At 35.7% G+C, this 14,838-nt stretch overlaps 1 protein-coding gene across 2 annotated transcripts; it reads left to right on the top strand.

Annotated features, from left to right (window-relative positions):
* The first annotated feature begins 292 nt into the window (after positions 1-292).
* On the top strand, positions 293-13,533 carry LOC111406000 (homeobox-DDT domain protein RLT3-like). Of its 2 annotated transcripts, XR_002704914.1 has the most exons (17): positions 293-751; positions 2,046-2,104; positions 2,238-2,510; positions 2,662-2,718; positions 2,813-3,023; positions 3,234-3,334; positions 4,796-4,882; positions 4,979-5,110; positions 7,132-7,272; positions 7,763-7,885; positions 8,004-8,459; positions 9,913-10,329; positions 10,431-11,045; positions 11,918-12,022; positions 12,129-12,353; positions 12,790-12,840; positions 13,078-13,533. XR_002704914.1 is itself a non-coding variant. In XM_023035161.1 (16 exons), exons 1-15 carry the CDS (start codon positions 457-459, stop codon positions 12,345-12,347), a joined length of 3,291 nt encoding a protein of 1,096 aa, XP_022890929.1. In that variant the 5' UTR covers positions 293-456; the 3' UTR covers positions 12,348-12,353; positions 13,078-13,533. The 2 variants fall into 2 exon arrangements, 1 of the variants encoding a protein (XP_022890929.1); XM_023035161.1 differs by lacking the exon at positions 12,790-12,840.
* The last annotated feature ends 1,305 nt before the right edge of the window (positions 13,534-14,838 follow it).

Consider the following 14,838-nt stretch of genomic DNA (forward strand, 5'->3'; position numbering starts at 1 on the left):
TGAGTGAAGAAATCAAAAAGTTCGATTAGTATAGTGAAATAACATTTAAAAAATTAATTTTTTGAACGAAAAATCGATTACAAACAGGCTCTAAATATAATATTGTTGTCAGTCTCACTTGGCACCGGTTCAAGTTCAACTCTTTCCTTGACACCGACCCGGTTTCAGAATTGTCGGTCCACTTACTGGAAGATATTTTTCTAGAAACAGCAAATAAATTACTTTTAAAAAAAAAGAAAAAAAAAAAGAAAATAAATAAATATCAGCCCACAAAACCCAAAACCCTACTTCTTAAAAAACTCTGACCTCCATTTTTCAATTTTCACAGTTCCAGAGAGAGACAAGAGTGAACTCTTTTATCTTCTTCCCCACACACCTCCACCACCACCACCTCCTCCTCCTCCACTGCCTCCACCTCGCATGGATTATTGATCAATATAATTTGGATAATTAATTATGGCCAATATAAAGTCGAATAGCAATCGACAGAATTCTAGAAAGAGTAATCAGGAGTGTGGAATTGGGATGAATTTTAATGGAAATAGTTGCAAGAGTAAGAGTATGGATAAGAAGAGAAAAAGAAAGCTTCAGCACCAGCTTTTCACGGATGAAGATGATTACAGGCTACGGCTTCAGGAGGTTTTATACTCTCCAGAGCACATTCTCACTAAAATTTTCCGAAAGGACGGCCCGGCACTTGGGAATGAATTCGATTCCCTTCCATCAAATGCTTTTCTCTGCAATAAGAAAGGTACTGTATCGATGCACGTCTAATATTGATTCTAAAAGTGATGTTATGTAATTGAATGGTATTGGTTCCATTTCTATTGGATTTGTTTATGCGTGTACTTTGCACTAATTGTTCTCTATGATGATTGTTGTAGACTTGTACTGTTGTTACATGCGTTTACCTAGTGTTATCTTGGAGGGTGTTAAATGATGTGTGTACTAATTGGAGAAAATAACCCAATTAACTTGGAGACGAATCCTTTTGGGTTTTGAAACCTTCTGGCGGTGGTACCACTTCGACTGGAAAGAAGAAAATAGAAGAGGGGGGGGGGGGGGGGTCAATATATTTATAAACATGTTATAAAAAGAATAACTATTTGGTGTTGCCAACAGCATTTATCCTTAGAGATAGTTGGTCTAGTTTAAGTTCTTAGGGGAGTAGTGGCAGGTTGTAGTTGTATGAATTTTAACTATCTTGCATACCTTATCATGTCCAGGAAATTCAGTTAAAAAATAAATAAAAATAAAAAAATAAAAAAAAAAAATAAAAGAAGCAAATTTCTAACTGCTTTCTATTTTTATTATTTTTTATTAAATTTCTAGAAATAGATGCCTAAAGTTGATTGTTAATTTCTAATCTTCGACTGGTAAGCGAAATCTGCAGGCATGTGATCCACCAGTTTGGTTTAAATTCCTGGTAAAAATATTTACTAGCTCAAACAACATCGATATATTTAATACAAATTGTTTTTTCATAATCAGTTTTCAAACTCTCTCATAATTTATTTAGCATCATTATTTCCTTCTCCTGGTCAAAACTGGGGGTTTTAGATAGTGTAACCATGTGAGGAATATTTGAAGGTAGGTTAGCTGAATTGGAATATTTCCTGTATCTTCGCTCAGCAGAATCTGCTAAATATTAGTTTTCTTAAATTCTGAGACAATTATTTCCAATATGACAAACATTTAAAATAGTTCCTCCTTTTTGTGCCAAAATCACCCATGTATCAGGAGAAAGTAAGTCGGACTTGGGGGGCTCTGACTTGAACTTAACTCACAAGGTCCCAATTCCGTCTGTGCTATCTACGTTTTAGTTCTTCTGCTTACTGTTTTTTCTTTTACTTGCGTGAATGCATTTGGCATACTGCCGCTTGCTGTCACCCCAATCCCCCAACTCACCAGTACTTATACGGGTCCATATTTTTCTGTATTTGTGTAATCATATGAATGCATGCATGTACCTATTTAATTTTTATTTTTATTTATAAATTTTATTTACACACAAAATTTCTGGTGCTTTTCTCTTTTATGGCCAGGTCCTAGAAAGTGTCATCATACTTCTGAAGAGAATTTACAAGTCTATGAGAGAAGAAAGGTAGGAAGGATAAGATTGATTGAAAATTTTAGGCACATGAGATGGGTATTGCTTAAATTATTCTGGGCTTTTATCATTTCTTACATTTCTATTGTATTTTGTATGTTTCCTTGCTACCACCTTGGATTACCAGGCTGTTTGTGAGAATAGCGTTCCAACACTGCAGCATGGCATGGGTAAAGGCTTGATGACTGATACGGGTGCTCCAGCAAAGAAAAATGGCAGGAGTAAAGGTTTAATATCTCAAAAGGGTGCTCCTGTGAAGAAACATGGCATTGGCAAAGGTTTGATGAGAGTTTGGCAGATGACAAATACTGGGGGTAGAGAGTTTCCTTCTTATGGTATTTCCCGTGAGAGCCTCATCCAACAGAAGAAAAATAGTTATCAGCAACGGCAAAATATTTTGGTTAGCTAACTAATTATCCTTTTTGAAGTTCTCGTCACAAATTTATAGCTTTTTCTTTGGTTTATGAAGCCAGTTGAACATTTGATGTTACAAATCTTTATTTTTATGGGATTGCCGGAAAAGACACTAATAGTTAGTTTTCTATGAGCAGAGAAAATTATCAAACAAAGAACAGGCTAAGAGGAAGCTTCCCCTAAGAAATAGAAAGGTATAACGAGTTCTAGCTATTCTACTTGTCAGAAGAAGGATATCTGGATTCTTTACTTAAGTTAGTATCTGGATTTGGCATGCTGTAATTTTAGGTGGTGTACCAGAAAGTTGAAAAGCGAAATTGTAAAGAAAAATGCGAACTTGCTCTGGACAGAGAGAGATGTCTGGAAAATTCAGAACACTTTGCAATGTTAATAGATGATGAGGAACTGGAGCTAAGAGAATTACAAGCGGGACCAAATCCATTAACTTGCTCTGCACACTTTACAACCAATGGATCACATGGTTGTTCGCTTTGCAAAGGTTAATTAATTTGTTTTCTTCCCCAATATTGTTTTGTTAATTACTTTGTTTTCTTCCCCAATATTATTTTGTTCCGTTATTCTCAATGAAAGCTGGATAATTTATATCCCTGAAACTAAACAAAACTTGTACAGATTTGTAGAAAATAGCTAGAGTGCACTAGGTACGTACTTCGCGTTGTCCTTATAATAACATTGTGTAATTTTATAGATTTGCTAGCCAAGTTCCCTCCAAATACTGTCACAATGAGGCCTCCCTTCTATGTCCAACCATGGGATTCCTCTCCGGAGCTTGTCAAGAAACTTTTCAAGGTATACAAACATGCTGTTCTATTATGGTCCTGTAATTGATTAAAGTGATGGGTCTGTTACACATTATAGTCAACAGTTGACTATTGATGGCAGACAATGGTTTCCATTTGCTCATTTCTATAATCAAATATCTTGCTGGTAGAAATTTCAGTATTTTGTAAATTGTTATAAAGCTTTTCATGCTATATACATATTAACGAGCTTTCTATTTCATACGTATCTAGCAAAATCTAGTCATATATATGCATGCTATATTCTGTTGAGGAGTAAAAAGAATGCTGGATGGATGAAGGAAGAATGTATGGTGCCTATTTATAAGAATCTGGGTGATTTTTAAGATTGTATGAAACAAAGAGGTATTTGTTCACGAGCTATATATGACACAATTTAGTCATAGATAAGCATGATATATTCGCTTTAGTCACAGATAAACTTGTTGGACATATTCGATTTAGTCACAAATAACCTGCAATGCTATGTTGTACCGAGTGTTGGCCTATTAAAGGACAAGAAGTTCATAAGATAAAAGTATGGAAACGAGGATGCTTAGATGGTTATGCAGTAATGCTAGAACGGATAATATAAGAAATGAGCATATTCATCGACAAGTAGAGTGCACACTGAGTGAGGATAAATTAAGGGAATGACATCTAATATGGTTGCAATATGGCTTGAGTAGACCTAAAGAAGATACTCTAGTTTATCAGAGTGACGTGATGCTAGTAGAATGAGCTTGAAGAGGGAAAGTCGACCAATATCATCATGGTGGTTGTGGTTGCTAAAATTTAGTTGCTTTGTACCAACTGGACGGTGTGGTGAAAAATAATTTATGTAGTCGATCCCAAGGAATAGAGCTTTTTTGTTGTTTGTTTATATTTACATTATTGCTTTATTGTAATAATAAGGTCTAGTGACTTAAGAAGGTGTTTTGGCAAAGTTAAATGGTGGTTCCCAAAAAACTGTACTTTTGCATTAAAATGGCGTATCATAAAAATATTTGGAAATGGAAGGGATATGGGACAACATTAAGGATTTTTATATGATATCCAAAAACTGTTCACCAACAGTTGGACAAGTGGGAAATGTTTGGACCAACCAGAAAAGTTTTGGTAGAGCCTGTCTATCCAAAATCCTTTTTATTTTGAAGTGAAAGAAAACGCCTTGGCAGCATCAACAGGACATTTAAGAGTCAGTTTTAATAGATTAGACTAGACTCGGCGTGCCATTTAATAGATTAGACTAGACTCTGCATGCCATTCTTTTCTAGCCATAATTGGTGCCTGGTTATTATCTGTCCTAAAATATGACTTTGTGCCATTCTTTGATAAGTGTGACTTATTTCTTATGCAGGTCTTCCATTTTCTTTGTACTTGTGCTATATATTATGGCTCATTAGTATTTTCTGTCCTAAAATACAACTTTGTGCCACTCTTTGCTAAGTATCGCTTATTGGTTATGTAGGTCTTCCATTTTATTTGTACTTGGGCTATAAAAATTGATGTACGTTCATTCACCTTAGATGAGTTTGCACAAGCATTTCATGATAAGGTATGCTTTTCTATACTTGATATCTTATATGGCTTATTCAGGTTTGCCGTCTTTTTACTACTTTTGATTCCATTTTCTTCTTGTTTTGGTATTCAGGACTCGCTGTTGCTTGGACAAGTACATGTGGCCCTTCTCAAACTTCTTTTATATGATGTTGAGCAGGACCTAAGCAGAGGATTTTTGCCTCATGCAAGCAAAAATCGCAAGTTCTTGGCATTACTGCACTCGGTAATTTCAAGAATATCTAGGCATAATAAATCTATAGTGACGTGTGCATTTGGGGACTTAATTTGTTCCTTTTTTTAGAACAAAGTTTCCTTGGTGCAAAACCTTAATTGGAATTCATGAAATCATAATGAAGTTCATCCAACACGAAAATTTGAAGAGAAGAATTTTATTATAATGAATTGGTCATTGAAGTAATTACAAGTCTTGTTTGCAAAATAATCTCCTAATCATAATAGCTAAAGGAAAATAAATAATTAAAACCTAAAAGGAAAAATAATAAAAAACCTAAAAGAATAGAAAGTCCTAATTTAAACAAGAAATAAAGTCTTATTACAGCATGAAATAATTATCAATCCTATTCTTGATAGGATTGTCTTACATCAATCTGGCCTACTTGAAAAAAATAAAATTGTCCTCGAGTTTGGTTGGAGAAGAGAAAATTAATCAATCAATCATGAGGAAAAATATCTAAAATTTCTGTATCACGTTGTAAGGATTTGAATCTAGCTTGGACTCTGAGGAAAAATTTTAGCTACCTGTTTCATTTTGTGAATTCATTGTAGTGACCCAACATTCATAGCAGTTAATATCATTAATTTCGCAATCATCTGATCATCGTGAGGATGCAACTGCCATCAAATGTGGTGATCAACTAAGGGTAAAACCTTGCTCTGATTTCCATTTTGTTGCGAAAGCGGAATTGGAATTCTAGTAACAGGAATAAAATTGAACTAAATTGAAAATATGCACAATAATTGTAAAGAATTGTTACAAAGCTAATGTCTATAGTTTAAGGAAGATAAGTAATTATTATCTAAAAGGAAAAGTAATAAAAAATCTTGAAGACTTGAAAATTCCTAATCTAAACAAGAAATAAAATTCTATTACAACAAGAAATAATTCATGGGTAGAATTGTTCTACATCATTCCTATTGATGACATAATGGTTAGATTCATTAGATTATGTAGGATAGATTTTTACATCGATCTATGATTTTCTTAATGGTAACTACATTTGTGTTCTTTGTTCTCAATCTTGTTGTAAGATGCAAATTTAGTGATTAAGCAACTCATCTGAGATTCGAACTTCATTATCTATCCAGTATAGTTGAATAAGGTCACTGGTTAGTTCCTGTGTCTACTCATTAATAAAAAAACAATGCCTTTTCTCATAAATATTTAGGGCTGGCAACCCTCTTCTTGCACTTGCTAGGGGGCCATCTCTAAAGTTAAATCTTAAAAATTTATACCATACTTGATGAGCTTGTTCGACTGGATTTAGAGAACAAATTGTCCTAAGCATGCTGTTTTGTTCTGGGACGGAAAAAATTATAACAGAAAACAAACTAAGCCTTACCCCCAATGGTTTTGTTTTAGGTACGTGTAAAATTTTTAAACTATTGTCTCAAGCTTTCTTTTGCAGTGGAAGTCCATTTTATAGTGTGGAAGCATTGACATATAGAAAATAGAGGACTGGAGATCCTATCTAGTATCCTGAGAAAGTATGTGCTTGAATAATTACTTAAATTACACCATGAATGCCATAAAGGTGTTGGATTTCCTCATTAAACTGGAGAAACCCTCAGCTTCATGTTATAACATTATTAACATCCATCATGTTTAAATTGATTGGCTGAATTAATTGATGAGAAACAGCAGCTCAACTGGTACGTAATTGGGATGAGCACTTGAGAAAGTGTTAGACTCATCAAAGAGAGACAGAGAGATTAACTGGAACCAAGTAAACTTAATAGTCTTCGCATGCTGCACTCTTTACTTTTATTGTGGGCCATTTGTAGATCTTTGATGATAGTGATTATGCAGGACCTTGGCTTGGAATTAATGCATAGTCGGTGGCATGCCAGATACGATAATCCTTGTTTTTGGATAAATGTCTATAAACGTCTCTATGTATCTGTACCCCTTCCCGATCCTCCTGTCATATGCATCTGGAGGCAAAAGTCTCTGCCACTCATGTTTGAGAACGTATTCTTGACCATCTATTCTTTGTCATTTGGCAGGTTGAAGTTCAAGACTTTGTCCTAGGCTTCTGGCAGAAGTCACTGAACCTCCTGACATGGACAGAAATATTACGTCAGGTGTTGGTTGCTGCTGGTTTTGGTTCTAAACTGGGAATGGCGCCTAAGGGAGCTCTAACCAAGGTATTCAAGTTTTTGATATGCGTGCTTTTCACCTTTTAATTTTTCATAATAGTCTGTCATGCCTTCACTTCAAATGTAACACTGGATTGAATGGAATGAACAATAAGGGTTCACACAGCTAACCCAAATTTATTAGGAATTAGTTTGTTGTTTTTGTTGTGCCCCATGCTTAAAAGTTTTATTTCATAACAGCTCATAGCATATGGTTTAGTATGCCTCTTTTTCTGTCTCTTTCCCTGCTGATGCCCTCCAAGTGGCAGGGCCTTGCTTTTGGTGCTTGTAATTGTGTATGCGTGCATGCATGTATATGAATGGTTTGTTCTGTTGCACATAGGATATGTGGCCTTGACACAAAGGGTAGTAGATCATTACATGAGATTGATTGTTAAGAACGCTTGAGAGAAGCAATTTTACACAATTGACGCATGAGGTTCAGCTTGGTTGTTTTGCATGGTTCTCATGTGCTTATTTGCTGTTTCTTGTACTGTAGGAAGTCAATCTTATGGCAAAGTATGGCTTAAATTCTGGTACATTGAAGGGTGAACTGTTCAGTACTTTGCTGACCCAAGGAAGCAGTGGAATGCAAGTCTCAGAGTTGGCAAAATCCTCATCTGTAAGTTTGCATATTATTGAATTAAGAGAGAAGAATATTCATTTTAGTCTTAGTTCAACCGAGTTTCAAATTTCGATGTAATTCTCTATTACTTACGAATATTTATTTTGTTCTGAAGATTGTTGAGTTGAATCTTGTGGATACGATCCATGACCTAGAGAATTTAATTTACTCGGTTCTCTCAAGTGACATTACATTATTTGAAAAGATTTCTTCTTCTGGATATCGTCTACGAATCAATGCAACCACAAAAGAAGAAGAAGCATGTCCTTCTGATTGTGAAGACTTTGGGAGCGTTGATGAGATTTCTGCAGTCAGTGGTGGATCCAACCTTGCGGATGATTCCAAATCTGAGTCCATGGATTCCAGTCCAGCTAGAGTTAAGCAAGATCATTGTAAAAATAAGAATAATATGTTGACAGTGTACAATGAAATTGATGAGAGCCATCCAGGAGAAGCGTGGTTATTAGGTTTAATGGAAGGTGAATATTCAGATTTAAGCATTGAAGAGAAATTGAATGCTTTAGCTGCATTGACTGATCTGCTTAGTGCTGGATCCAGTATTAGAACAGAGGTAATACGCCTTGCTGTTTTTCAGTTTCTTCTTTCCCTAGGCATACTTATATCTTCTCCTGTTTCTTGGTAGTATGATAAAACTTCTTTATCATTCTACCCACCGATCTTATTTATGTATACACTATTTAAGTTGTATTGGTTATGTATGTGTTATAGCTCAATATTTATACTGATTTGAGGGTGATGCTCAATGTAGTAGCTAATATAAGTATAAATATTTTTTGTGAGCTACATTTTTACCAGATCATTGTTTAATGATGAATTGGAGGCATTTAATTTTGGTTTTAGTATGGTGAATGAATAATGAGTTAAAATTGGAAGTGAAATAGTAATTTGGATAATTTAACTCAAAACAGTCAAATAATTTCTTAGATTCTGTGATAACTAAGTTGATTTGATGACTTAGTGTGAATGAAATTTTCATTGAGTTACAGTAGTATTCCTGATCTTAGTTGACTTAGTTGAGTCAACTAAACAACAGGTGGACTTGTTTGCTTAAAATTAGATTTAGTAATCTGTTAAAGACTTTGATCATTCTTTTGATGGAGTTTTGAGTTCAACATGTTCACTTTGTTCAAGAATGTGAAGTCTATTTTACACATGTAAGCTTCTTTTAGCCAACATTACTATGTACCTTTCTAAATCACTAGTATGAAGATGCTCTATCAGAATACCATACATCGCATCTGAGCTCAAATGAGCTTTTGGCAAGCTGAAGTTGAAGTGTGCTCGAGCGACTTTATAGGTTACTGTGCTCGTGCTTGTTTTTAAAATTTTATTAGTTTAAATATCTGTTCGAGCTTGTCATGTTACTCTTGATTTAATGTTCAGCAGCTCGGGCTTGTTTATAGGGGAATTAAAATGATGAATTGAAGTTCTGTAATAATGGTGAAAGAGACATACATCAACAAATTTAGTCATCACCTTTTCTGGTCAAAACTTAAACAAATGTGCTTGAGTGCTATCTATAAATGTTATATCTATTTTGCATCAATGTACTCTTCACAAGAAAGCTTTTGTTTCTAGATTACCATCGTGGAGGTTTAGTGGAATTGGTCTTCCTCGACTGTTTATTTTGCTCAATTAGGAAGCTTCTTGAGCACAGCTTGCAAATGGCAAACTGGAAATGTAATTAGTTGGATAATTAAGATTCTGGAAAGAATAAAGTTAAAATATAATATTTATCCATTGTACGGGGAAAAAAATAACTTACCTGTTTGGGCCTTTTCTTTAGACAGATTTTTTTACTGTTTGTTGCCATGACTTATGGGTGGGTGGTTGCATGGACTTTCATTTTGTAATAAATGTTGGATATGTTTATTTGGTTTCTAGATTTGATCATATACGCATCTATTTTGCTTATTTAGAGATGGGAATTCATAATTGAATTCTATCAGCTGTGGATGTGTTAATATGAGTTATCCTTTTGTTACTGTTACTGTTTCTCACAGGATTTCTTGACACCTATACTCAACGTCGAATGTTCTCCAAACATCAATCATTATGCTTCCGGTGGAAAAATAAAGCGATCAACAGTGAAACAATGTAAACCTGGGCTAATAGTAGGCGGTGGTAGACAAATGGCTAGTAACAATGACGTGAGTACATCAGAACAGCCAATTGATTCATTAGTTCCTATGTCAAAGATTGGTAGCAAGGGAAAAGATTGCAACACGAGGAAGGATGCTAAAGAAATGAAAACAGAGGAATATTTACACCCCATGCAGTCTATCTTTCTGGGTTCCGATCGTAGATACAATAGATACTGGATTTTCTTGGGCCCTTGTGATGAATTTGATCCTGGCCACAAAAGGATTTATTTTGAATCTTCTGAAGATGGTCATTGGGAGGTGATTGATACTCAAGAGGTAAACTTTGTCTGGTTTTGTGTTCTTAACATACTTAATTCTTACTTAAATGTTGGAATTTGGTTTTGAACTCCGCTTCTCTCTGACAAATCTGGTTTCAGGCTTTATGCACTTTGTTATTGACCCTGGACCGTCGGGGTGCCCGGGAGGCTCGCCTTCTAGCATCCTTGGAGAAACAGAGAGCATTTCTTTGCCAGGCAATGTCCAGTATGCCAAATGCTGGTAGAATCAGGCAGCTCACTATATTTGATCAATCTGAACCGAATACATCTAGAGAAGATAGTTCATCTCCAGTGTCTGATGTTGATAACCAATTGAGCCTTTGCGAAATGCAAAATGATCTTCCCTCTTCTACCGTTGCTATAGTTCCTGAAGCCGGGAAGAAAGGAGAACAGAAAGACCAATGGAGCTGTTCCCAAGCTTTTGGCTCGTGGATATGGAATTCATTTTATTTAGAACTCAACTCTGTTAAAAATGGGAAGAGGTCATATAGTGACTCACTCAGAAGATGTGAACACTGTCATGACCTCTATTGGAGAGATGAGAAGCACTGTGTGGTTTGCCATACCACATTTGAGCTTGATTTTGATCTAGAAGAAAGATATGCTGTTCATTCTGCAATATGTCAGGACAGTACAAATATCAACAATGTTCATAAGCAAAGGGTGCTGTCATCCCAGTTGCAAGCACTCAAAGCTGCAATTTATGCAATTGAGGTGAGTTGTTATATAGCTAAGCCTTCAAATATTTCACAGAATATTGATGCATGTCACTTTCACGCATGTAGCATAAATATGCTGTCTTTTCTGGTCATTGAACTTGTTCGAGTCTGTTTGTTTATTGATTATTTCTAAACATGCTTCTTTGGGTGATGGTTTTATGTTGTGCATACTGAAAACATCGGTTTATTTTTTTTATTTTTTATTTTTGGAAACCAACCTCTACATGAATCCTGGCATTTCTTAAATGGGTTGCTTTTAGCTGTTGCAGCACAAATCGTGGTAAGAAGTTTTCACCTTGCAGCAATGTGTCACGCATCTCATTTTTTATGGCATCCTTTCAACGAATAGGAAATAATGGATTTGTAGCAGGTTTAAGATCACCTAGTTCGCTTGACCATGGCATTCCAGTAGGCAATTAAAATTGTACGATGCATATGGTACTGTATAAGTGGTACAAATCACATAGCTGCCTTGGCAGTACATGAAATAACATTTGATGCCTTCTATTTTAGACTGACATCATGATAGAAACCCAGATGTTTAAATTGCTGATAGGAATATTTTATGGTTGAGTGGGAGGAGCTCGAATTTACCTTTGGCATTTCAGGAGTGATAAATCCTGTTTAATGTGCATAGAAGTGAACTGTAACTATTCACCGACTCTTGTGCAGCTTGGACATTTCTTATAATTGCAGGGCAGATTCAGTGCCTAAAAAATTATAGCTTATTTAAGCATAGAAAGTGCCGTTGCCATAGGGGAACAGTTGAAACAACTCTGGGAAAAAGGAGTTTTAATTGAATTCTGGTGCTTTGATTTGGATTGTTTTCTCAGTTACCTTGGATCAACATTTTCTTTGTACTTGCAGACAGTTCTGCCCGACGATGCCTTTTTGGGGCCTTGGAAAAGATCTGCTCATAATCTTTGGATCAATAGGTTACGACGAACCTCGAGTTTGGCAGAGTTTTTGCAGGTGATGAAAATTGCTTGTCCGTTATTTTGTGTTTGATTATTGCTGGTTCACTTATCTTGAGGCTGATATTTATACTCTCTCTCGTCTGCTTTTACAAATGCTTTAGGTTCTTGCTGATTTTATCAGTGCTATCAATGAGGACTGGTTTTATCAACTAAATGACGACTTGAGTCCTAATTATCTCCTGGATCAAATATTTACGAGCTTCCCATCCATGCCACAAACATCATCTGCAGTTGCACTTTGGTTGGTAAAATTGGATTTGTTGGTTGCCCCTTATATCAAAAGAGCTCAGGCTAAAAACAAATCTCGATATGTTAACTGATAAAAGGTACATATTTTCGTTAATCCGAGTTACATGTGAATGGTGCTTCCATTTTGCAATACCCCCTTCAAGTCTTGGACTATATAGTTTTAACATATCATGGTTAGTTTTAAGAGCATCATACTCTTATGGGTTTTATTATTATTTGATAGTGTATCAAGTAGATGTCATCATTGTCTTCTTGTCTCTTTTCATTCTGTTATATTTACTGCTGTGGGAACTATACCAAATATAGTTCCAACCATTCATTTTAACTCTATATTATTGAACACAAAAGTCCGTTTACTATTAAAAGATGTGAGCTCCTAGATAAGTAACTTGCTAAATATTTGAATTGACCTCCTCCCTCATGTAGTGCTATCTCGTTTTCATGTTTTAAATGTCTATGGTGCCAAATTGCGTCTGCAGTTTTTTTTATTTTTTTTATTTTGTACAATTACAGATTGATAAATGTATGAAGGGTAAATTGGATCTTAGTGGCGTAAGGTACAAGGTAGAAACCCATACAATTTAGTTTCAACTAGACGGTTGCATGTAACTACAGGGAAGTGCAACAGTGGTGTGATATACAATCTTTTGCTGCATAAATTTCTGAGAAGTAGAAAGTTAGTTGCCCATAAAGTTTTTCACTTGATCATTCCTTTCGAAGATAAAGTAGGAACTGTATCTTTCACTTTTCCCTTCTGTTTTTCTGTTTATGTACAAGCACTGAAATTATCTTTCATATCAGGCACTGAAATCAATATAGAATTTCCTGGAGAATCATAGATAAAGAGAAGTATACGCATTGGTTTTGGTAATTCAACTGCCTGAGGTAGGTCCAAATCTCATAGTCATCACCGCACAATCAAGTTGACAGTTACAATGTGAAACTTGCAGACTTTCTTTATTTCTTTGTAAAAAGAGGCGAATAATATAACATTTCAAGGCCCGAAGCCAAAGGGGAACACCTCCCTCATACAAGTCACTTTGTTGTGCTCATTTTTGTCCACTGGTGTACTCCTGTCGAGTTCTTGTTAAAGTACAGCTTTTGATGGGTTTCCTCTTTCTTTGCCCCATAATTTCAATTTTTGTTACCTTTATCGGTCACCTGTGATTGTTTACAGTAGTAGGTTGAACTTTGTTGTTACCTGTGGGAAAGAACAATGTAAAATAAATAAAATATTGTTACCGTTTATCAGCATTATGATGGTTTTGGGGCTGGTTAGGTATTTTCATTTCCATTTCTCATTGTATGATCATTCGTGTGGGTTCTTGGATGTTATTGAACAAGCGCAACTAAGTAGGCTGTCATCACCATATGGAAAGTCAAAACAAATTAGGCTGCGGTTGATTTACTTTTCCATTTTTAATTTTCGGTTTCAAAACGATTTTTAGTTTTCTCTGAAAACAGCGTGTTTTGGGCGTTTTTCATTTTTCGTGTTTTGAGAATTTATAACTGAAAACGCTAAAAATGATAAAAAGTCGTTTTGCGTTTTCAGCTCAAAATTTTAACTCGTTTTGAAAGCTGCATTTTCGAAAATGACGGATCAAATGCATTTTCGAACACGAAAAATGGCCCGAAAACGCCAAATCAACCGCAACCTTAGCTTCTGGATTAGGATTGGTTGGTCATCCTGCAGAGGGAGTTTTTGACTTTTGACTTATTCAATCTAAATAAAATGTAAAATAAGACAAAATGTTGATAATAGCATTGCAAAGGAAAGAGTCAATAAAGTAAAGGAACAAAAACATGGCACTAATAATCTACTAGTACATTCCCAACTACAGTCCCTGAAATAAATTACATGTAGATGCGTTCTAAGTTTCTGAAGAAACAGTTCTCGGCCAAAACTCCCAAGTTCAAACGTCAGCAGAAAACTCGTTTAACCGTTCCATCCTCAGTCACTTTTAATCAGAGATTCTCACGACCATCACCTCCGTGCCCTCCTGAACTTCCACCTTGCTGTTCAGCACTTCCACTGGTTACTGTATTGCCACGTCCAAAATCAGGAAAGCCTCTGCCTTGTAGCATGGTGATCCCACTGCTTCCTCCCGAGCTAATTCCGAGTTGGCTATGCAAGACTTCTTGATGTGCTGGAAACTGCTGTTGGCCGTACATGGAAGCTCGTGCAGCCATAATTGATTGAGGAGTCATCTGTTGAGGTTGTTGGTGATGCATGTAATGTGCACCGGGCTGCGAAATCTCTCCAGCAGGATACTGCAAAACATCAACAAAGAGAATATGACCATAAATAAGGTTTTACCAGTTATCTTGGAACACAATGCAATAACAGCATAACTAGTATTCTGCAGGAGTAATGATAAAAATTGATAGGAATGGAGGAGGAAAGGGCGAAATTAGAATTGTTAAAAATAGCTATTTAAAAGAAAAGGACATAGGATAGGATCCAAGCAGCATTACTAGTTTTACTGAACATCCAGCATCTATGCAGAAGTTTGTTACAAATCAAGTCCCAACCACAAGTTCCAAAACACTAATAATCAAATA

The sequence above is a fragment of the Olea europaea genome, chromosome 12, assembly GCF_002742605.1.
Source record: "Olea europaea var. sylvestris chromosome 12, O_europaea_v1, whole genome shotgun sequence".
Classification (NCBI taxonomy): Eukaryota; Viridiplantae; Streptophyta; class Magnoliopsida; order Lamiales; family Oleaceae; genus Olea; species Olea europaea.

Excerpts from the sequence above, each read along its gene's own strand:
- LOC111406000 (XM_023035161.1), top strand. The coding sequence starts at position 457 with ATGGCCAATATAAAGTCGAATAGCAATCGACAGAATTCTAGAAAGAGT. Across the intron at positions 3,024-3,233 it reads TGGTTGTTCGCTTTGCAAAG|ATTTGCTAGCCAAGTTCCCT; the intron begins GTTAATTAATTT and ends GTAATTTTATAG. Across the intron at positions 7,273-7,762 it reads CTAAGGGAGCTCTAACCAAG|GAAGTCAATCTTATGGCAAA; the intron begins GTATTCAAGTTT and ends CTTGTACTGTAG.